This window comes from Diaphorina citri, unplaced genomic scaffold (genome assembly GCF_000475195.1).
Source record: "Diaphorina citri unplaced genomic scaffold, Diaci psyllid genome assembly version 1.1 scaffold416, whole genome shotgun sequence".
NCBI classification, from domain to species: Eukaryota; Metazoa; Arthropoda; class Insecta; order Hemiptera; family Psyllidae; genus Diaphorina; species Diaphorina citri.
In genome coordinates, this window is record NW_007377851.1 from 31185 (window position 1) to 56623 (window position 25439).

The 25439-nt window shown below is 38.4% G+C and overlaps 1 protein-coding gene across 1 annotated transcript; it reads left to right on the forward strand.

The window, feature by feature from the left end:
- Positions 1 to 423: 423 nt before the first annotated feature.
- Positions 424 to 2069, forward strand: LOC103508618 (tubulin glycylase 3A-like). Its single transcript, XM_008473176.2, has 2 exons — positions 424 to 517; positions 865 to 2069. The coding sequence occupies exons 1-2, from the start codon at positions 424 to 426 to the stop codon at positions 2067 to 2069; spliced, it is 1299 nt and encodes a 432-aa protein (XP_008471398.1).
- Positions 2070 to 25439: the final 23370 nt, after the last annotated feature.

The window sequence follows — 25439 nt, forward strand, 5'->3', positions numbered from 1 at the left end:
CGTTTGAACTGCAGTGATCACTTTTTTTTTCGATGAGTTACCTACAGCGTTTTTTGTAAACATACTTTTCAAGGATTTAAATGAAAAATTGAAAACTTCAAAGTTAAATATCTCATTATTCTTACCGTTTTTATTATTGGATACTAGGTTAAATATCTCAGTTTGATGATTTTCATTTATTGCCCTTTTTGCACCCAGCTCCTCAATTATTGATAGATTATTGAGGACATCGTCTTGGTTTTTGTTCTAATTCCAAAGATGACTGAGTGTTCATACGATTGCAACAGGTAACAGTTCCCAGCGAACCATTGAAGTTTAGCAACGATATGTGTGGTTGGTATTTGGACGGGTAACGGGACGGGTTGGTATTTGGACTTAGGAGTCTTAAGCCTAGTACAGACAGTGCGAGGCTGCTCGCTTCGAATGCCTCAGGACGCATGCTCGGACTGTGTGTACCGGGGATGCTCGCTACGCGCTGCTCGGGTCGCACTGATCGAGGTGAGCGGGGAGCTTGTCGGTAAACGGCAGTGCTCAAAGGCGCCTCGTAGCGAGCTGTTCGAATATTTTTTTTTTTAATTTAAGCAAGGGTTTATTGTAATTTATTTTTGAAAATATTGTACCAAATACAATGAGACCTTGCTTAGACTGCGGGAGTAAAGGGACTTTTCAGTCTCATTCTGGCAGTATAAGCAAGGTATATTCTATTCTACTCTATGCAAACAAAGAATTTGGCCTGGCCATTGTAGCATGCAGTCTACTCAGTATTGTTTCAAATCAATCTCATCCAAGGCCAAATTTCCATTCATAAAGTTGTTTGCCTAGCTAACCTATTGTGTGCTTTTCCACCTAGCCTATTGATTCCAGGAGTCGGTTGGGGTAAAAGGACTTCTCGGACGATTCCATGGACAACGTTTGATTTTGCTGAAAGTATTTGTTTGAAACGGATCAAATCTATTCATTTGGAATTTGTTGAATGCAATACACCAGACCGTTACCAGTTAGAGGAGCCGGAGGATATTACTCAAGCTTGGACTGAATTCGGTCAGGACGTTTACAACTTAATGAATCAAATATTCACGTTCAAGTTCATTCATGAGGATGAAATGCAACACATCTATGCCCGAGCGAAGCATGTGGTGGAGAGTTCTGAGGAATATGATAGACAGGAGATGTATGACGGTACACATAATGTGTGGGTACTCAAACCCGTAGCCAACTGTTCTGGACATGGGATAAGGCTATATCGCCAGTTGGAAGATATAAAGAGAGCTGTAGGCCCGCTGAAGAACTTGACGTATGCCCGATATGTTCTACAGAAGTATATTGAGAAGCCACTACTCATCCATGGTGTTAAGTTTGACTTGAGAGTGTGGTACGTAATCACTAACATTGACAAGTTCAAGATCTGGGTCTACCATGAAGGATACGTACGGTTCTGTTCAAAGCCACACTCGAATATCTTGCTTGACGAAATGCGCCATCTGACGAACGTCAGGATTCAGAAGCAATACAGGAATATCCGAGATCCTCCACAACTGCCTGCAGAACTGATGTGGGACTTCAAACAGTTGAGGGATTACTTCACCAAGAATTTGAACCTGCCGAGGAGATGGGACATGATCATGAGGGCAATGGAAGAGTCTATAGTAACCATCATGCGATGTGCACAGAGTGTCAACTATATTGATCTTAGAAAGAACTCATTTCAACTGTTCGGAGCTGATTTCTTGATCCACGAAAACTATCAGCCCTGTCTGATTGAAGTGAACAACGGTCCTGGCCTCTCCCCCACCACAAGTATCATCGCTAAGAAAACAACGGAGCTTCTCACAGACATCATCAAAGTGATCGCGGCTGAACGGAATCCTTTGAGTAGCTTTCAACCTTCGGTTGATACGGGGAAGTTCAATCTGGTCTATTGCAAGGAGCTAGGACTATCTCAAGCAACGGATAAGGAGAAACTGATGCAAACAATGAAAACAACACAGGTGGATTTAGTGGAGTGGAAGAAAGCTGTCAAACCAAAGAGGATACACAGAACTATGTCGGACAAAAGGAAAGCTGTCTGAGGAGAAGATCTAAACATAAATTCAAAATGAAATAAAGACTGCAATTTATTTTTGTGAAGGCTTTTGTTGTGAAATAAAGCTTTTTGTTTTCATACAGGTACATTTACTCGTAGGTACATTATAATATTACCTACTTACTCGTACAGCATAACAATCATAAAGGAAACTTAATTCATTTTTACTACGTAAATAGACTTATGAAGGAAAAATCAGAAAACCCTAAAAGCCGAAGAATAACTGCTATGTATGTAGTCATGTGAATGAAACAATAGAGAGGAAATGCCATTGCGTTGTGTTCTGTTTCCCTTCAAATTCGTGGCGAACAAACCAACTGAAAATCCAATAAACAGCTCTACTGAGATGCATACAAATAAGTCAAAGGAAGAGGAAGAAGAACCAGAAGACGGAGAAGAAGAAAGAAGAATAACAACAAAATGAATCAGAAGAAGGGGAAGAAGCAGTAGAAGAAGAATATCTTGGTAACCTTAGATCTGTTAAAGAAATGCTATAACACCGTGTAGCAATACGTAGCATGCAAGTAGGCGTGTATCTCGATACAATTCCAAGTGGAGAACTCACAACACATGACCAAAGCAAGGTCATCATGCCTGCTTGACCAGAAAGATGAAAGAATACTCCTAACTCTTCTTCTAATCCTAAATAAGAAACGAAGAAATCCAAAAAACATCGACGTAACTTCCATAAAATCTTGGTTTTTCTAACCAATGAAGAAATGAGAATGAAACACTCAAGTAAGCTGTCTTAGTACTCAAGTAAGCTACCTCAGCACTCGAGTAAGTGTGTAAGTAGGTTCAAGTGGTAGGCACTTTGGTTTTGATTTGTAAAGTTTCACTTGAGCTCACCATGAAGATGACTTGACCACTGGTTCACTGTTATTTGACCACAACTTCAGAAGAAGATGGAGTAGAAGAACAATGGAGAAGCAGAGTTCCGTGAAAAGGTGGAATTTTCAGAGTGGAATTCTAACTCTTGCCATGCTTGAGTAGTGATAGTTCCTCTAGCTATTAGTGTATCATATATAGTATCCTAGTCCTTATACTTTATGTGTCGCTATTTGGTGAAAATGTAGGTATGTGAGTGAGAGGAAAATAATTCTCCTGAGGATCAGGATCACAACTTCAAGAAGATCACTTGATGTCCTTCATGGAGGAAGAAGACTTTTTTTTTTTTTTTTTTTGCACCCATACCACTGTTCATGGTTACAGTAAGGTTTCTGCTCAAAGTAAAACCAATTTGTGAGCTTGGTAAATAAGCAAATAGCCATGTTTATTATTCGTTATGAAAAGTTTTATCCTAAAGAGATAAGTTTCGTTCTCGGAGTGGCTGGCTTTCTGATATCATAATTCCTGTCTTCCTTCTCTATACATTTAACTAATTTGTTAATAAAACCTATGTATGTACAAACATATTATTATGTACCTAGTTATAATTACCTATGTATATTGCAATTTACAGATCCAAGCCATTAAATAACTGACCGACTATACGCGAGCACTTGTTTTAAGTACCTACCTCTGTATCAGAAAATCCACTCATTATACATTATGTACGAAGTACGATGGACTTTTATTGATTCTGTTATTATTTCAAATTGTAGTCTCAATACAAGAATTCATGCTTGATCTCAATGAAGCATTAAATTGATAGAACTGCCGACCTACCTGCAATCAGGTATAAAATGTTCGCAATTAATTTAAAGATAATTCCAGTACCTATACATACCTATACTGACCTGATGAGAGCAATTAGGAATTTAGATCAATTAAGGTGTAGGTGTGTCCACACAGAGTCGACGTCGATCGACAGCCGAGCCGGTCGACTCTGTTCGGACACACCAGCATTTACGAGTAGGTATTTACCAAATCCTTTTTTAATCAGGTTTGACAGAGGGACAAGTAAAATTGCAGTATTCCTTCTCAGAGGAGAAGAAGACGAAAAAGGAAGAAGAAGAAGAAGAAGAAGAAGAAGAAGAAGAAGAAGAAGAAGAAAAGGACGAGGAAAAATAAGAAGTAAAAGAAAAAAAGTAAAGAAGAATAAAGAATATCCACCTCCGGGATTCAAACCTCGTCTCGTAACCAGACAACCGCTAACCTCATTTCCCCAATAAAGAGATGCGCCAGTCTTCATTGTCTCACACCTCTCCATCACTATTCTTATTCTTAGACTGAGAATATTATAAGAATATTGTAGAGAATCCGCTGGATTTGATGTAGGTCAGGAGTAATCAGAACCGATCAGAGCGGGCCCGTTTTTAGGGAGGGGGCGAGGGGACTGTTTTTACCTCCTTTACTCTGGGGTGGACTCCGAAAAAATTGGAGCATCAATCCCCCCACCCAGTGCTCCGGTAGGTACATCTCTGTTTGGACTATGGTCCCTCCCCTCGACAAAATCCTGGAAACGGGGCTGGTTCACAGTCTAATGGGGCCTGGGGTTAATTCCAAAATTGGCCCTTCCTCTCAACAATTTTTTTACAAACAAGAAATCAAATCATGAATTCTTTGTGGTAAAGTAGAGCTTTTTCCGTAGCTATCACAGCATTACTAAGTGTCTCCTTTGCAATCCATTTCCATGTTTAATTTTTGTTCTGGGGAGGGGACTGTTTTTACCTCCTTTACTCTGGGGTGGACTCCGAAAAAATTGGAGCATCAATCCCCCACCCAGTGCTCCGGTAGGTACATCACTGTTTGGACTATGGTCCTTCCCCTCGACAAAATCCTGGAAACGGGGCTGGTTCACAGTCTAATGGGGCCTGGGGTTAATTCCAAAATTGGTCCCTCCTTCCAACAATTTTTTTACAAACAAGAAATCAAATCATGAATTCTTTGTGGTAAAGTAGAGCTTTTTCAGTAGCTATGACAGCATTACTAAGTGTCTCCTTTGCAATCCACTTCCATGTTTAATTTTTTTACTTTTTACACTGGTATCTAATGACGGCACTGGTCGCTTCTCGATTAAAGTAGCTACTCAATTGTCCTCACAAGGCTGAGTGCACCCCGAACACCATCAAGCAAAGAGCCAAAAAAACTTCGACTTGGAACCCGGAATCTCTGGTGTGCAAGACTAGTGTGATACCGACTGGGCCACGGAGGCTACTTTTTTTTACAAACAAGAATACTAGTGTTAGCTAAATTAGGAACGATTATACGGGTTTCCGCCCCCCCCTTAAAGAATCTGGGCCCGGACGAAGGGGGTCAGATAGACCTCCCCCCCCCTGTGACCCGCCCTGACAATAATCTTTCAGTTGAGCAGAAGATTAAAAACAAAGAGGTATGAGAATATTCGCCTAGGTTGTCGATGAATCCATTTCTCTTTGTTCATTCGCGAGTATTATTGAGAAACAGAATAGATAAGTAGTACTTACCTATCAAGACAAGTAATACATTATGTAGGTATATCTAGGATTAAGAAATTGAGGAGCTGGGTGCAAAAAGGGAAATATGGATTTTTTGCCGTTTTTGCGTAAAACGGTTTTTTGAATAGAACGCTTTATCTTCCAGCGTTTGAAGTTTGAACTGCAGTGATAACTTTTTTTTTCGATGAGTTACCTACAGCGTTTTTTGTAAACATACTTTTCGACCTATCAAGACAAGTAATACATTATGTAGGTATATCTAGGATTAAGAAATTGAGGAGCTGGGTGCAAAAAGGGAAATATGGATTTTTGCCCTTTTTGCGTAAAACGGTTTTTTGAATAGAATGTGGTGCGCTCTATCTTCCAGCGTTTGAACTGCAGTGATCACTTTTTTTTTCGATGAGTTACCTACAGCGTTTTTTGTAAACATACTTTTCAAGGATTTAAATGAAAAATTGAAAACTTCAAAGTTAAATATCTCATTATTCTTACCGTTTTTATTATTGGATACTAGAATAGGACGCGGTGCGCTCTATCTTCCAGCGTTTGAACTGCAGTGATAACTTTTTTTTTTCGATGAGTTACCTACAGCGTTTTTTGTAAACATACTTTTCAAGGATTTAGATGAAAAATTGAAAACTTTAAAGTTAAATATCTCATTATTCTTACCGTTTTTATTATTGGATACTAGGTTAAATATCTCCGTTAAATATCTCAGTTTGATGATTTTCATTTATTGCCCTTTTTGCACCCAGCTCCTCAATTATTGATAGATTATTGAGGACATCGTCTTGGTTTTTGTTCTTTGAAAACTTTAAAGTTAAATATCTCAGTTTGATGATTTTCATTTATTGCCCTTTTTGCACCCAGCTCCTCAATTGTCAAAATGACATCTTCACCAATTTCCAAAAATTGTGATATCCAACAATCTAACTAAAGATGATTTTAAATTCTTGTAATCACTAGGTTGCGGATTCGCTTCCCACCCGGGGAGAACTTTATCCTAAACAGATAAGGTTCGTTCTGGGAACGGCTGACTTTCTCCTATCCTGTCTTCCTTATCTCTTCCATTTCTGGATGATAAGACCTCCGTTGTTACAGTCCCCTCTATTAAACCTTTTTTAAAAAAGGTTCTATTTTAGATTGTCCCCTTTCAAATGAGGTACCTATAGATTAAGTATTTCTAATCTGTCTTTTCCAAGTGGTACTCTCCCGTATATTATTAGGTATTATTATTAAATTGCTAAATGTTTCAGAGCTTAAAATGAGATCTTCGATTACCGATTTTTATATGAAATCAAAATAGGTACAAGTACGTACATTACAACATGATTTCGGCATGAAATTTCAGTTCTCAGATAACTACCTAGTACATACAGGTACCTACTTTTGTTCTCGTACCTACATGGAGTCTGGAGTTATGAAAATCTTGACCTATGAATCTCGTTTTATGCTAACTCGACCTATAACTCTATCGGGGCCTGCGATTAGTAAATTTACTACGATTTACCATTTACCGATCAGTGAATTGCCCAAGTCACGAGTCAGCCATATTGTAATCTTTATTGTTTTCGATGATTTTGACTTGGTGCAATGCGAGACGATCGATTGGTATTTATAGACCGAGAGCTGGACATGTCTAATGTTACCCGCCTTTTCATCCATGTAGATTGTAGGTACCTACCTCATGAGTCATGAGTATAAAGTAAATTTTGAACTTTTTCTTCAAATTTCGAGGAGACTCTTGGTGACAAAAGCCCTGGAAAAACCGTCTCAGTTATGAGTGTTTTTGTAATCTGGGCCGTTTTCACATCTTTTGGCACAAGTCTATTCATTTAAGGCAGGAGTTCCATTCTTATGAGGTGATTTTTGGCCCATTTTCAATCAATTCAACAATGCCACAGTAATTAGTATGCAAAACACCTTGTGTCAACAATAGAGTCACAAATGAGGAAAGGGACCTGAAGGAAACGAACGTAGGAAGTTGCCTAAAAGAATCAACAAACACCATAATATGGAGATCCTATATTGGTCTATACTCGGAAGACATACTATGTATTGGTTGTATTGGTCTATGTCTCTATGAGATATTGAGATGGGCCATAGAACGACATCCTTCCAGAGGTGAATACACATGGGGCATGTCACATGGACATGACATAAGGGAGTTAGGGAACCGATCACATCAGAATGTAATAATGTTATATTGAGTGGAAGGAAACCACTAAGAGAGGTTAACATTGGAGGCGTCCTCAGCCACCTAACCCTTATGCCCACCACTCACGCTCAGATAGCCGGAATGCGGAAAAAGCCTCAGAGCTAAGTTTCTCAGACAGCCTGACAGACTTCCGCCACCTTCCGACTGTCTGACAGACCTCATCGGGAGTGGCGGATATCAGAGGTGGGTTTTGTCACTTTGGAGACATGCCGCCAGAAATTGGTTTGAGCTGTGAGAAAAGACTGTTGAATATTTTTGTACTTCCTAGCTTGATATTAGACCATCCAATATGTAATTGTGTAGTAGTGTGTAGAGTTGGAAACGGGACTACAGGGTCAAGTGTATAGTTTTCTATGCTGAGTTCTCGTGCTTTTTTACGCCAATGACTCGCGTCTTCTTGAAGATAGTATCGGAACTTTTGTCTCCCTTGCTATAATAGACCTGTTTCTTTTCATAGGAAGTTCACACATCTGTGTCTTTTCATCTCTGCCGGGAAGTTTAGGCTGTTTCTTTTCATAGCCGGGAAGTTCACGTTTTCTATTCGGGCATGAAGTTCTCACGTCTGAGATAAAATCTCTTTTGGGAGTCTAAGTCATGCACACATGTCTGGAAATTCTAAGGACCTATGTAAGGTGTCCTATTCATGATTGTTTTATGACATGTTAACATGTTAAACATGACTGATGTATGTAGTTCAATGGCTGACTGTCATGGTCATGTGTATAGGATGGATTTTGTCAAAATGAACCTTCGTAGATTCGTAGTAGCTTAACCCATCCTTTAGGTCTGTTCGCCCCACACCTAAGCCTCGGAGTGGGCTTTTTAAAATGAACCTTAAAACTTGGTGTTACATACTTTCAGTATTGTTTGTTTGATGCCAAGTCTGTGAGATAAGCTCACGGTGGATTAGGATTAAAACCCCGACAGTGTATTAGAATTAAAATCCAGGGTTGGGGTTTAGATTAGAATTAGAACCCCGACGCGCGGAAGTTATATCCAGGGCTCCAGTAACATACACTTGAAGATTGTCGCAAGACTTTTGTAACACCCTGTCCCTGTATGTAGGTAACGTACGTGGACGTCAGACCATTTTTCTGAACGATACCGAAAAAAATACAAGAACTGAGAAATAGGTAAGTATAATAGACAAAACCAAGAGTCCATCAGTACATCACCTATCACCAAATCAACATCAGTCTCACGACTAAAAAGAGAACAGATCTCTCCATAATTTGCATAAGGAGTGACATTAGACATTAGAGTGTCATAGAAATACTCATAGCTGGAATAGAAATGCGCTGAAGTAAAGAGCGATTTTAACTGTGCATAAACTACTCACCGAATAGTACCTATGACTTACCTACATTGCAACAATGAGTGCCTATTTCTGTGTGTTATGTTGAGGACATTGATCTTACGTTAGTACTCGTATGATAATTTTGCTGATGAGGGCTACACTTACGACTCGAGTGTCACATTTCCTTTTGTCAGCAAATTTTTGCCCATTAGCTGGACTTGGCTCCTTAGCATACCTATTGGTACCTGTAATGATTTTAATGTCTTCCTGTTTTGTTTAAGTAGAAGGTGATATTGGGCTTTGTTTTGCCTATAATAATGTTAGGATTAGTAGGTGTAATAAAGGGGAAGAGCTATTCTCTCACCGAAACGTTGGGGTGGGGATCTAGGGCCAGCCAGTCACTATCAGGTAGACCTGACAGGTACACCTGAACAGGTCCATCTGTCAGGTCTACCTGATACCTGATGATGATCACACACTATCAGGTAGAACTGACAGGCGGACCTTATGAGGTGTACCGGTTAGGTCTACCTGATAGTGAGTGGCTGGCCTAATACACATTTTAATGTTGAGTTCTCAAATAGGTAAGTAAATACGTATAAAGATAAAAATTACCCAAAATTCAAATCAACATGAAACTTGTAGACCTGAAGATAAAAGTCCTAATACCGACGTAAAAATCATGTGTGACATATTCATGACATCATAACTATACCTACACTGCAAATTACAACCTCAAATGATACTTGACCCGTCCGTCAAACCTCAAAAATATCTCGATATAAAGTCACCTGATATCAAGTTATCCACTCATATAATGTCAACTTAGTCAACTAAACTATGATGTAAAGCAGTGATTCCGAAACTGGTGTCCCAAGGGGGCAGTGAAGGACTTCAAGATCCCCTGGAAGATCATATAATACATTAATACAGTAAAGGGACCGTGGAGCGTTCAAATTTTAAAACAAGGGGCCGCTAAAAAAAAAGTTTGGGAACCTCTGATATAAAGCAATCCGATATTGAAATATTCGAAATCCATGTTTAAGTCAAGCGGTATCAAATAGCTCCACCGCAAAGGCCGAATCAGTGTTTCTGTTGAGGCTTTTCCACCGATTGACTTGTGATGCAAGGTTTATCGGTAATCTGGACCAGATTAACAGAGGTTGCGGTTTTCAGTGATCTTGTGACAGATTTGTATGCTTATTGTTAGGTAAGAGAGCTTTGTGTAGTGATATGAGTATCAAACGATCGTTTTGTCAAAATGTCAAGTGATTACAGCTGATCAAATTTGATAGGGTGGATTTGGAATCATTTTAAAGTTTAAACTGATGATGGTGTCAACTTTCCAAGAAGGGATTCATTTCAACATCTCTACTTTTCTTTCGTAGGTACCTTTTGATTGAGAAGAAAAATGAAACAAAGTAATGGGATGTAATCCACACAACAGTTGATAGGGTGGATTTGGAATCATTTGAAAGTTTAAACTGATGGTGTCAACTTTCCAAGAAGGGATTCTATTTCAACATCTCTACTTTTCTTTCATACCTTTTGATTGACAAGAATCAACAATAAAACAAAATAATGGGATGTATCTAATCCATACAAGAGTCCTAAATAGCTAAATAATGATCGACTCCACAAATGCCTGCTCTGAAATTCGTAAAATGGCCCCCCTTTGAAAGCAATGTAACCTTCATTTAGAATCACTACTGAGAGCTTAATGTTCTAGCTAGGTACGTTCTAGCTACTTATGATTTTCATAAAACCTCACTATGAAAACATTACAGTGATATAGCGTGGTAGGACTGTAGACCGCGAACTATAGGTTCATTCAATTACCTCTCCACAGGTCGCTCTTTGTATGTGAAGATCCATTATTATCTGAACATGATTAAAACCAAACGGCTACCTCGCAAACAGTCCTAAATACTGGTGGACTCCCCAAATCCCTGCTCTGAAATTTCGTAAATTGGCCGGTTTTGAAAGCAATGTAACCTTGGTTTAGACACTACTGAGAGCTTAATGTTCTAGCTAGGTACGTTCTAGCTACTTATGATTTTAATAAAACCTCACTATGAAAACATTACAGTGATATAGCGTGGTTAGGACTGTAGACCGCGAACTATAGGCTCATTCAATTACCTCTCCACAGGTCGCTCTTTGTATGTGAAGATCCATTATTATCTGAACATGATTAAAACCAAACGGCTACCTCGCAACGTTGTTGTAGTAGTGGCTTTAGCTATAACCGAAAGGTGATGACAAAATAGAGAGAATATCTCTTTTATCAGCCATACACCAGGGTGATGGTCTCTAGCCATGTTCAAGTGGCTCGTCCTGAACCGCAGTCAACCATCGGCATCGTTATAGGACTTGTGCTTGTTCTTTTCAAGCAGAGATGCTTGTTCATTTCAAGCAGAGATGCTTGTTCTTTTCAAGCAGAGAGAACCCTTTGAAACTATCAGCTAAGGCTGGTTAGGGTTGTATTCATCGGTTGCTACCTTTGAGCGGCGCGGCCTTTCAGGGCTTAGAGACCTCAGAATCTCTCACTATTCCAAAGGATCTACTAATTCAAATTCATTTAATTAATTGATTGCTTTATTTAATTGAGGCAGAAGATAAAGGGATTATTTACCTATTTATTTTATTTAATAAGTTTCCATTTATATTTGATTGACAAAAAAACTCAGAACATACATTTTTCTTATAAATGGTATACCCACCCGTATAAGCAGAGCTTATGCCACGGATGGGGATTAGTAATGTTGTAAAATTGAGAAAAAAAAATAGCCCAATTAAACCCCTCGCGATTTGGCAAAACCTATTCCATGCCAAATAGTTACGACTTGCAAGCTTGCAACCAACTATTGACTCTTGATATTTACAAACTGAAGCACTAAGTTGTATTTCTGCCAGTTTACTGTATCTTATATTATAAGAACGAGATCCATTCACATTTCACACACTGATCGCTCTATCTCTAGAACCACAACACCTAGAAAGCTGAAACTTAATTGAGGCAGAAGATAAAGGGGGATTAGTAATGTTGTAAAATTGAGAAAAAAATAGCCCCACTAAACCCCTCGAAATTTGGCAAAACCTATTCCATGCCAAATAGTTATGACTTGCAACTTGCAAGCTTACAATTAACTATTGACTCTCGATATTTACGAACTGAAGCACTGACACTCGTATTTATGAACAATAATGATCGTTCTTAGATCAGTCTCAAGTCAAAATTGACCAATCGAACGCCTTGAGACTATGCTTAGCACGAACTTAAGAGCCAGCATTTTGTTCATAAATATGGGTGTAAGTTGTAGGTATTTCGGATGTCTGCCAGTTTGCTGTAGTGATATAAACACCGCGATATCTATCCACGAATAGCACATATAACTTATATCTCCCTGAGATACTAGATGACTAGACTGATAGCATCTTTGTATATCCTCACAGCAGGGGGCTCTGAACTACTTCAGATTCAGCAGACAATAAGATCCTCATCTGAATCACCATTAATAATATTTGGCCCAGAGGTTTTAGTCGACTTTGACAAGTTAAAAGATTCTGGCCTGTTTCACCTAGGAATTAGGAATGGATTTCACCCAATTGTTTGACCTACTCGAGATTCCATTTCGACCTGTCCATTACCGTTCTTCTTATTGTAAGCTCATGTATGAAATTTAGGCCAGCCACACACTATCAGGTAGACCTGGCAAGTTCACCTGATCAGATGTACCTGTCAGGTCTATCTGCTGGTGAGAGGCTGGCTTTAGAGTTTAGAGAGATGAGAGTTGAAATTTGAGAACGAATAAACGTATTCTGGTCTGAGAAATTCGATTTCAAATCGATTGAATCTCAATTTATTTAGGCCATTTTTTACACTCTTCTAATCCCTCGGCACCTATACACAGATAACTAAAAGAGGGTATTTGAAGGGCAGTTTATAATAAAAATGTTATTTACCTGAAGAACAGTTGATTAGAGACTTCAAACCAAAAAAGGAGAAACGAAAAAGGGATGCATACAGATTTATTATTTTCCGAATTTCTCATGGAATATTAGTACCTACAATTTTCCTGTTTAACCTACTGACCCCCTCACGTGGCTATTCATTATTTATTCATTTCCCTACGGTAATTCCTAGGATACTCCTACTATACCAATGCTAGGCTCGTCCTGAACCACAGTCAACCATCGGCATCGTTATAGGACTTGTGCTTGTTCTTTTCAAGCAGAGAGAACTATCAGCTAAGGCTGGTTAGGGTTGTATTCATCGGTTGCTACCTTTGAGTGGCGCGGCCTTTCAGGGCTTAGAGAATCTCTCACTATTCCAAAGGATCTACTAATTCAAATTCATTTAATTAATTGATTGCTTTATTTAATTGAGGCAGAAGATAAAGGGATTATTTATTTATTTTATTTAATAAGTTTCCATTTATATTTGATTGACAAAAAAACTCAGAATACCTATACATTTTTCTTATAAATGGTATACCCACCCGTATAAGCAGAGCTTATGCCACGGATGGGGATTAGTAATGTTGTAAAATTGAAAAAAAAAAGCCCCACTAAACCCCTCGAAATTTGGCAAAACCTATTCCATGCCAAATAGTTATGACTTGCAAGCTTGCAACCAACTATTGACTCTCGATATCTACAAAACTGAAGCACTAAGTTGTATATCGGATGTCTGCCAGTTTACTGTAGTGATATAAACACCGCGGTATCTATCCACGAATAGCACATATAACTTATATCTCCCTGAGATACTAGATTACTAGACTGATAGCATCTTTGTATATCCCCACAGCAGGAGACTCTGAACTACTTCAGATTCAGCAGACAATAAGATCCTCATCTGAATCACCATTAATAATATTTGGCCCAGAGGTTTCAGTCGACTTTGACAAGGTAAAAAATTCGAATTGGCCTGTTTCACCTAGGAATGGATATCACCCAATTGTTTGACCTACTCGAGATTCCATTTCGACCTGTCCATTACCGTTCTTCTTATTGTAAGCTCATGTATGAAATTAGGCCAGCCACACACTATCAGGTAGACCTGGCAAGCACCTGATCAGGTGTACCTGTCAGGTCTATCTGATGGTGAGAGGCTGGCTTTAGAGAGATGAGAGTTGGAATTTGAGAACGAATAAACGTGTTCTGGTCTGAAAAATTCGATTTCAAATCGATTGAATCTCAATTTATTTAGGCCATTTTTTACACTCTTCTAATCCCTCGGCACCTATACACAGATAACTAAAAGAGGGTATTTGAAGGGCAGTTTATAATAAAATGTTATTTACCTGAAGAACAGTTGATTACAGACTTCAAACCACAAAAGGAGAAACGAAAAAGGGATGCATACAGATTTATTATTTTCCGAATTTCTCATGGAATATTAGTACCTACCTACAATTTTCCTGATTAACCTACTGACCCCCTCACGTGGCTATTCATTATTTATTCATTTCCCTACGGTAATTCCTAGGATACTCCTACTATACCAATGCTAAATATTTATGCATTATAGATATCCTGATTCCTAAACTGATAGCATTGATTCGTTCTGGACATTAAAAGTAGTGGAGTTACAGATAGACAAGATTTACATGGACCAGTCCATCCTGCTCAGTCCATGAGTCCGAATGGAAAATTTCGGCCTAATGCTGAACATTTGGGTGGTTTTAAAAACATCGATGTCGGAAATTCAACTGCACCAAACCTCCAAAATGATCAGCCTTTGCAGAAATTAAGGTAGCCTAATAAGTTTCAGTGAACATCCATAATTTCATACATTCGTAGCGTAGATTGTTTTTTGTATCTAGCGGCGATAGCACTTTGTACCAGTGCCTCGTGGATCACTTAAGTTAATTAACGTTAGGGTGGTTTTAAAAACATCGATGTCGGAAATTCAACTGCGCCAAACGCCCAAAGTGATCAGCCTTTGCAGAAATTAAGGTAGCCTAATAAGTTTCAGTGAACATCCATAATTTCATACCTACATTCGTAGCGTAGATTGTTTTTTGTATCTAGCGGCGATAGCACTTTGTACCAGTGCCTCGTGGATCACTTAAGTTAATTAACGTTTTTTCTGAACTATACCGAAAGAAATACAAGAACTGAGAAATAGGTAAGTATAATAGACAAAACCAAGAGTCCATCAGTGCATCACCTATCACCAAATCAACATCAGTCTCACGACTAAAAAGATCTCTCCATAATTTGCATAAGGAGTGACATTAGAGTGTCATAGAAATACTCATAGCTGGAATAGAAATGCGCTGAAATAAAGAGCGATTTTAACTGTGCATAAATTACCTAATAGTACTAAACCAACCTATGTTAGAGAGTCATAGACTTACCTACATTGCAACAATGAGTGCCTACTTCTGTAAGTTATGTTGAGGACATTGATCTTACGTTAGTACTCGTACGATAATTTTTGCTGATGAGGGCTACACTTACGACTCGAGTGTCACATTTCCTTTTGTCAGCAAATTTTTGCCCATTAGCTGGACTTGGCTCCTTGGTGACCATATTTCGGCCAACCGCGTGCTGATGGCTTTCCCCGTCCCCAACAGGCTGGGTAAGATTAATTTGAGGGAGCGGGTAACTTGGCGGCGAATGGAGGATAAAAACGCCATCAGTAAAGACCTCAATACAGGGAATTCCTCAAGGGAATTTAGCCAAAACAGACGAGACGGTTCAAGAAGTATAAGTAGTGCTTTATTTCAGCTCAGAACAAGTTGTTCTAAAAAGATCTGCCATGCTGAGGAATTGAAGACGCTAGTCGAATACCTACATTGCAACAATGAGTGCCTATTTCTGTATGTTATGTTGAGGACAACGATCTTACGTTAGTATGATAATTTTGCTGATGAGGGCTACTTACAAATCTAGTGTCACATTTCCTTTTGTCAGCAAATTTTTGCCCATTAGCTGGACTTGGCTTCTAGGCAGCTATACTCGTACCTGGTAATGGTTTTAATGTCTTCCTGTTTTGTTTAAGTAGAAGGTGATATTGGGCTTTGTTTTGCCTATAATAATGGTAGAATTAGTAGGTGTAATAAAGGGGAAGAGCTATTCTCTCACCGAAACGTTGGGGTGGGATCTAGGGCCAGCCAGTCACTATCAGGTAGACCTGACAGGTACACCTGAACAGGTCCGTCTGTCAGGTCTACCTGATACCTGATGATGATCACACACTATCAGGTAGAACTGACAGGCAACTCTAAATTCTGACACAGTCTAAATGGGACCGGGAAAAGTCAGTACGCGATTCTTCAGCCGGTCATCCATCCGGATTCTTCAGCCGGTCATCCATCCGGATTCTTCAGCCGGATAATCATCCGGATACCGGATGATTAACTTCAGTGAATGACCCACTGGGAATCGTCGCTGACGTCATTGAAGCAAAGAACAAGCCTTTAACTGACTTTCAAGATCTGAGGAGTAAACCAGTAAACGTAGAGGCGTAAAACCGAACTTACCTCTTGATTACGTAGGTAAGTCAGTCCCTCCAGCTGAGAACATCACACTTTGTGACATACGGTAGGTACGGTACCAACCTACCTATCCAACTATTACCTACCTAAACAGTTCTTACAAAACCAGTTTTACCTGGCACACCAGAAACGGCAGAAGTTTCTCTATTGCAACTATCATGAAGCAGGCAAATTTATTGCATGTTTTACGAGAAGACTTATCGCAAAGACAAATCATGGAGCTCTGATGGCTTCCTAAAGTTTTTACAGGGATAATGCCCGTCGTTGAAGCTCTATGCATATGGAAATCTAACAAGAAAATGTATATTAACAAAATAAACCAAGATACATATACATAGGACATCCCATGTAAAAAATCACAGCAACTGTTGGGATGTACTTACTGTCTTATTTTGCAGCAATCCACAAAGCAATAAAGCAATCCCGTGTCTTCCATAATAAATGCCTAGTAGAAATCATCTGGAATCTACAATAAAGCTTTTGCAACACGTCTTCCATCATTCACACCAAGGCTGTGTTAAATGCAACATAAATAACATAATAATAAGCCACAACTATGGTAAATTTAACATAATATATAACATTATTGATTGAAAATATTAGAGTTCACTGCGACATCTTATCGATTATGCCTTGGGCAATATTTCAAGCGAAATAATCAGGTTCATTGAAACATATTGATGGGACCTTCAACATATTAATCAATGCATGAATGTAATATCTATTGTACGTCTACGGGCTGCTTTTCTATTCTTTTCTCAAGAAATGTTTCATCTAAAGCAACACTAAGAGCAGATACTTGATCTTCGTGCAGACTCCGCGTCATTAATAATTACGGGCGATTATGTTGATCCTTATGATTGATTACTAGTCCAATGACTGACAGGATCGCTCAGCCATGACCTTGAATCCTTCGCGCACGTCTCTGAAGAAAAGTTCAACCATAGCATCAACCAACGAAGATTCTCCGAAGATGGTCTAATGAGCATTACACCATAGGCCTGAGAGACATCAATAATTACAGTATACTGAGCAATTCGCTTGCAATACTCCCAAACCCAAGTCAATTACATGCCCTTAATAGATGATTATTTGCAACCCACAATACCGCTAAGCTTTTAAACCGAAGCCAATTGGAATCAATATTCCATAAGTTCTGACGATATTCCATAAGGTTAGTTTTATACCATGAATGTTCCATAAATCCATAGGTAGGTATAGCTCGATAGTAAATTGCAGAAAATGCATGATTGTTCAATAACAAGCCAGACAACCTTGTTTACAAACGAACAAAATGCATACAGTATACTGAGCAATTCGCTTGCAATACTCCCAAACCCAAGTCAATTACATGCCCTTAATAGATGATTATTTGCAACCCACAATACCGCTAAGCTTTTAAACCGAAGCCAATTGGAATCAATATTCCATAAGTTCTGACGATATTCCATAAGGTTAGTTTTATAGCATGAATGTTCCATAAATCCATAAGTAGGTATAGCTCGATAGTAAATTGCAGAAAATGCATGATTGTTCAATAACAAGCCAGACAACCTTGTTTACAAACGAACAAAATGCATAAGAATACAGAAACGGTAATCTGCCCAGGTGTTGTTAAGCCTTCTACAGTTAGTTTGAGTAGTACACTTCGCTTGACCTAGGGCACTATGGCATTTCAAGCAGGATTACGTCAGACTTTTGGCAAATTTATATAATTTTCCAGTTTCATTGATGAACCTTCAGTTCAAAGTCGAGCGCCCCCTAGATGTTCAATGTATTGAATCAATATGCATTGATCAATATACCTACGTATTGAAAGGCAAAATTGATCCTTTAGAAGAGCTTCAAACATATTGATCAATATTGATTCTGAGCTATACATTTAAATCTTTATTGAAACATATTGATGGGACCTTCAACATATTAATCAATGCATGAATGTAATATCTATTGTACGTCTACGGGCTGCTTTTCTATTCTTTCTTTGGATACAAGTTGGCTTATGTTTCTCATATTGACTCTAGTCTTTATTAACTCGGTTTCTAGTCTCTAGTTCTTCCAGTCACTTCATCTGGACATATGGTCACTCCAAGGCATATTCTTGCACTAAGTTCCAAGTATTGTGCGGATTAGAGAGGTTCATCCTTATAACGTTTTGCATGTTACGTAATAATCTCGCCATAAAGCTTATCTAATGAGAGCACAGCTTGAGTGAACCAAATGGTCCTCATATGGCTAATGCGTCAAATCAGTATGAGAAAATGACACATTGAAACCTTTCCAATAATAATAGGATTGACTGTTTTGGTCAAAGTTTTTGTTCCTTGTTGTGATCTTTGATTACGCAATACACTTATTATACTCATAATTCTCATAAGTCATTATCAAATTAAGAACCCTGAAAAAATGCAAATGTTATTCACAAACTCTAGTCTGGCTGAGGGGACTTTAAAAAAGAAGTAGACCAGCTTAGGTCTGGTAGCCACAACTAAATGTCAGCCCAACGCTAGAAAATCCTACAATGCTGCAGTGAGCACCAAAGTTGTGACATAATAACACAAAGAAACTGCATTTACATTACATTTGAATTACATAAGGGAGTTAGGGAACCGATCACATCAGAATATAGATATTAATGTTATATTGAGTGGAAGGAAACCACTAAGCACTAAGAGAGGTTAACACTGGAGGCGTCCTCTACCACCTAACCCTGATACCCACCACTCACGCTCAGATCGCCGGAATGCGGAAAAAGCTTCAGAGCTAAGTTTCTCAGACAGCCTGACAGACTTCCGCCACCTTCCGACTGTCTGACAGACCTCATCGGGAGAGGCGGATATCAGAGCTCTTTCATCGGCCAAATTCAACATTGAGACGGTAGGTACAAAGATATCAACCGGCTTTCAGCACTAGGTACTATAGTAGAAGTGTAGAACTAGTAGAAGGTACTAATTTAAGAAATTTAATAAATAAGGATTAAGGGAATTTTAAGGGATTTTCAAGAAAAAATTGAGGGATTTCTGGGATTTTTTGGGCTTTGTCTGGGATTTTTTGTGGTAGTCCCGTAAGAACACTGTTTCAGATGTCAAAGTAGTGTGGTATCAAGTTGTACTGTACATTATGGTACGTAGCAGTAGCAAGCGACAGAATGACTATCTCATGACAGTCATGACACTCTGATCCACTTTCATTCTTGTTTACTAAACACCCCTACCGTTAGTGTAACGTAAACTTTTTAATAACTCTCATACGTGAAATAAATCAAGTGTAATTAATTACATCTACATATATATTTGTATATACATATGTATATGCAGGCCTGTATTTAGGATTTTAGCGAGGGGGCCCCCAGAATCCAAACAGTGACACTTACGAGGGGATGCTCCTAATTTTAGGCAAATATTTTCGTATATTTTACTAAATTTAGTGTAATAGCAAAACTCATTCCTTTCATAGTTATGTACAAAATTTCATAATACTCACAGAGACACACCCGATTACTTGTCTAGATCACACTCTGCCCAAAGGCTCTTTAAGAACAGTTCGGTATTCATGTTAAGGATTTGACATATTGCTGCAAGTTTGCTTCACATAAAACTTCTTAGATACCTGTGAGCTGTGAGTGATTAGATGCACGGTAGGTACCTACCTAGTGAAATTTATGGACGGTATTAGGCCCTGTTACCTACATAATCGTAGCTAGTTAAAATAGGTAGGTAATTTGTTGACTTACAGTTACGGGTTTTTACTCTAATTTCCACTAGCATCATCTGCACATTAGATCAATGAAGAACTTACCTGGAAAAAGAAAACAAAAACATGGAAATTACCTAATACCGGTGCATAAAATGTATGAAACGGGAGTTTTGGCACATCCACTAATAGGTAAATTATAATTCTAGGTACATCACAATAAAGTAATCAACATAATTTACAGTTTTGCAATAGCTTTTTTTTTCACGCCAAATCAATAAGAGATAAGAAATCAATTTTTTTTTTTAAGAGGTTTGACAGAGGGAACTGTAACTGATATGGTCTTATCGTCCCGAAATCGAAGAGAGAAGGAAGACAGGATAGTATACCTTACCAATAACTATACAGAATTACTTATAAACATAATATAAAACCATACCAATCATACCTACAAGCAACACAACACATATCTACGTAACAACAATAAACAATATACTAAACTAAACAATCTAAACATACCCCTTATGTGATTAGAATCGACATGTGAGCCTAAAGTTACGTCCAAGCTATCTGAATATGGCCAAACATGTATGTATGTTATACTCGCGAATAACTCTCATGTTACTCATTATGTTGTGGTTATGATATACATGACAACCTAATAATAATAAAAACAGAGTCCAATATGTAACAATCTAAACATACCCCTTATGTGATTTCACAGAATCGACATGTGAGCCTAAAGTTACGTCCAAGCTATCTGAATATGGCCAAACATGTATGTATGTTATACCCGCGAATAACTCTCATGTTACTCATTATGTTGTGGTTATGATATACATGACAACCTAATAATAATAAAAACAGAGTCCAATATGTAACTGAACTTTCACCAAACAATTCAAACAATATTAAGTCCTCATGTGTGGAGACCATTTTGCATAATATACCCTCAGACCCTCACCAGCCCAAAATAATCCAGGATAATTATCTGAATGGTCTTCTTCTTCTTCCTCCTCTTCTTATTCTTCTTCTTCCTTCTCTTCTTATTCTTCTTTTTCTTCTTCTTCTTCTTCTTCTTCTTCTTCTTATTTTTTTTCCTTCTCCTCTTTCTCCTCCTCCTTCTTCTTCTTCCTCCTTCTCCTTCTTCTTTTCTTCTTCTTCTCCTCCTTCTTCTTCCTCTTTTTCTTGTGCTTCTGCTCCTTCATCTCCTTCTTCTGCTCCTCCTCCTCCTCCTCTTCTTCTTCTTCTTCTTCGTCTTCATCTTCTTCTCCGAATTCATTTACCAACCGATCAGAAAGTCAGAGGTCTGTCTGGGCGAAGAAACGATTGAACCAATCACCATTTTAGGTTCATATTGATTGATGGCTTCTATGTAAAAACGATCTTTCAATTTCTATACCAGTACGTTCATGATACATTCTACAGTAATACCTATCTTTACGTTGCTGAAATCTTTGATACCTACCTACTTCTAGTAAGTTCTCAGATCGATCTTGTACTTCACACCAGGGTTCTGCTGTGCTATCCTTTCTCTTTCAAATTGGTTCATTATACAGTAATACCTATCTTTACTTTACGTTGCTGAAATCTTTGATACCTACTGCTAGTAAGTTCTCAGATCGATCTTGTACTTCACACCAGGGTTCTGCTATCCTTTCTCTTTCAAATTGGTTCATTCGAGACTCGAGGATGCCTACCATCCTATCAATACGGGTATATGGTATATCATTTCGTCATATGTAGACCATAGACCAGGATTGATGATACCACGTTAGTTAAGTACACATTTAGCAAATGCATCTTTTGCATCTCGATTCGACGTTTGGTTTAGGTAAATTTTTCTAGTTCATAACGTCTAGATTTCTAGAGATATCTTTATTTTTAATTTTTTACGATTATTAAAAAACAATTTTATATCTTTATTATCAAATGAATATTTAATGTAGATACCTACATGTTTTGAACGGATGAAGAAAATCATCTATGACAATCCAGCATCAGTAGATAGGACATGGGGAGAGAACATTTTAGAAACTGTTCCAAAGATCCTGTTCCTCTTGTCTACTGCTACTCATAAACAAGACAGTCACCTTAGTCAGGTTGTCTCATCAAAATGTCTTTTTATCTCTTACAATCGTAAAACTGACGATGAAAATACCTATAATTTTCCTGATTAACCTACTGACCCCCTCACGTGGCTATTCATTATTTATTCATTTCCCTACGGTAATTCCTATAGGATACTCCTACTATACCAATGCTAAATATTTATGCATTAGAGATATCCTGATTCCTCAACTGATAGCATTGATTCGTTCTGGAAATTAAAAGTAGTGGAGTTACAGATAGACAAGATTTACATGGACCAGTCCATCCTGCTCAGTCCATGAGTCCGAATGGAAAATTTCGGCCTAATGCTGAACACTAGGGTGGTTTTAAAAACATCGATGTCGGAAATTCAACTGCGCCAAACCTCCAAAATGATCAGCCTTTGCAGAAATTAAGGTAGCCTAAGTTTCAGTGAACATCCATAATTTCATACATTCGTAGCGTAGGTTGTTTTTTGTATCCAGCGGCGATAGCACTTTGTACCAGTGCCTCGTGGATCACTTAAGTTAATTAACGTTGCTCGTAGTCAGTATCCCGATGGGTGACCATAATATAAACACCGCAGTATCTATCCACGAATAGCACATACTAACTTATATACTATCTTATAATACGAGTACCTATCTCCCTGAGATACTAGATTACTAGACTGATAGCATCTTTGTATATCCTCACAGTAGGGGGCTGTGAACTACTTCAGATTTAGCAGACAATAAGATCCTCATCTGAATCACCATTAATAATATTTGGCCCAGAGGTTTCAGTCGACTTTGACAAGTTAAAAGATTCTGGCCTGTTTCACCTAGGAATGGATATCACCCAATTGTTGACCTACTCGAGATTCCATTTCGACCTGTCCATTACCGTTCTTCTTATTGCAAGCTCATGTATGTAATTTAGGCCAGCCACACACTATCAGGTAGACCTGGCAAGTTCACCTGATCAGGTGTACCTGTCAGGTCTATCTGACGGTGAGAGGCTGGCTTTAGAGAGATGAGAGTTGGAATTTGAGAACGAATAAACATATTCTGGTCTCAGAAATTCGATTTTAAATCGATTGAATCTCAATTTATTTAGGCCATTCTTTACACTCTTCTAATACCTCGGCACCTATTAGGTATACACAGATAACTAAAAGAGGGTATTTGAAGGGCAGTTTATAATAAAAATGTTATTTACCTGAAGAACAGTGGATTACAGACTTCAAACCACAAAAGGAGAAACGAAAAAGGGATGCATACAGATTTATTATTTTCCGAATTTCTCATGGAATATCTATAAAAGTACCTACATATTTTGACTTTTTTATCCTACAAACTTAAAATTTCATTGTTATTATGAAGCAATCTATAATGGAGCAGTTGCAAATGGGTAAAAAATTATTAAAAAAAGGTAAAAAGTAGTGAAGAATCCAAATCTGAGGCCAAAACTCCGAAAAAGTAACTTTAAAAGGTGGAAAATTCAATTTTTAATTGCCGTTCTAATGAAAAAGTTCAAAGAGTTGTGACGTCCGATTTCACGTCAGAATGCGCAGAAACGCTTGCGCACAAACAAACGAAGCGGGAGTCATAAATTATGACGTCATCGCCTACGGGAGCGTATGCCGTGACGTCCAAAGAATCGTCGCTGACATCATTGAAGCAAAGAACAAGCCTTTAACTTACTTTCAAGATCTGAGGAGTAAACCAGTAAACGTATAGGCGTAAAACAGAACTTACCTCTAGATTACGTAGGTAAGTCAGTCCCTCCAGCTGAGAACATCACACTTTGTGACATACGATATGTACGGTACCAACCTACCTATCCAACTATTACCTACCTAAACAGTCCTTACAAAACCAGTTTTACCTGGCACACCAGAAACGGCAGAAGTTTCACTATTGCAACTATCATGAAGCAGGCAAATTTATTGCATGTTTTACGAGAAGACTTATCGCAAAGACAAATCATGGAGCTCTGATGGCTTCCTAAAGTTTTTACAGGGATAATGCCCGTCTTTGAAGCTCTATGCATACGGAAATCTAACAAGAAAATGTATTAATAAAATAAACCAAGATACTTAGAACATCCCATGTAAAAAATCACAGCAACTGTTGGGACGTCCTGTCCTATTTTGCCGCAATCCACAAAGCAATAAAGCAATCCCGTGTCTTCCATAATAAATGCCTAGTAGAAATCATCTGGAATCTACAAAAAAGCTTTTGCAACACTTTGTCTTCCATTTAACATAATAACATTATTGATTGAAAATATTAGAGTTCACTGCGACATCTTATCGATTATGCCTTGGGCAATATTTCAAGCGAAATAATCAGGTTGTCGACAGTTGTGTGGTTTTTTGAAGTGACTGTATCGAAAGGCCAATTATGTAGTTTGCAGTGGTTAGATCGTTTATTCGTAGTAGTAACTAACCAATAAATGAGATATTAACATCAACTACGTCAGCCCAGTTAACTTGGAGTTTAGCGCGTCTGAATGATAGTCTGAACGCTAGGTCGCAGGTTCGATTCCCGCCTGGGGCGGATTTTATCCTGAACGGATAGGGTTCGTTTTCGGAACGGCTGCCTTTCTCCTATCCTGTCTTCCTTCTCTCTTCGCTTTCGGGATGATAAGACCCAAGTTGTCTCAATTCCCTCTATGGAAACTTTTTTTTTTCTTTAAAGCACCGTCCACACTATGAACTTTTTTTTATAGTTCAGAAAATCCAAAGTCTAAAAAAATTACCCCAAAAGGATAAAAAGGATCAAGGAAAGAACAAGCGAACCCAAGTGACAGAATCACTAGAAACGAGTTCACTAAAAGCATGCAGAATACCGGTTTCTGCCTCGGTCCTTAACCGAACCGACCACATTCTTTAAAGCACCGTCCACACTATGAACTTTTTTTATAGTTCAGAAAATCCAAAGTCTAAAAAAATTACCTCAAAAGGATAAAAAGGATCAAGGAAAGAACAAGCGAAACCAAGTGACAGAATCACTAAGAAACGAGTTCACTAAAAGCATGCAGAATACCGGTTTCTGCCTCGGTCCTTAACCGAACCGACCACATGTGTCTACAATGCCACAGTAATTAGTATGCAAAACACCTTGTGTCAACAATAGAGTCACAAATGAGGAAAGGGACCTGAAGGAAACGAACGTAGGAAGTTGCCTAAAAGAATCAACAA

Excerpts from the sequence above, each read along its gene's own strand:
- LOC103508618 (XM_008473176.2), top strand. The coding sequence starts at position 424 with ATGCCTCAGGACGCATGCTCGGACTGTGTGTACCGGGGATGCTCGCTA. Across the intron at positions 518-864 it reads GGTGAGCGGGGAGCTTGTCG|GAGTCGGTTGGGGTAAAAGG; the intron begins GTAAACGGCAGT and ends TATTGATTCCAG.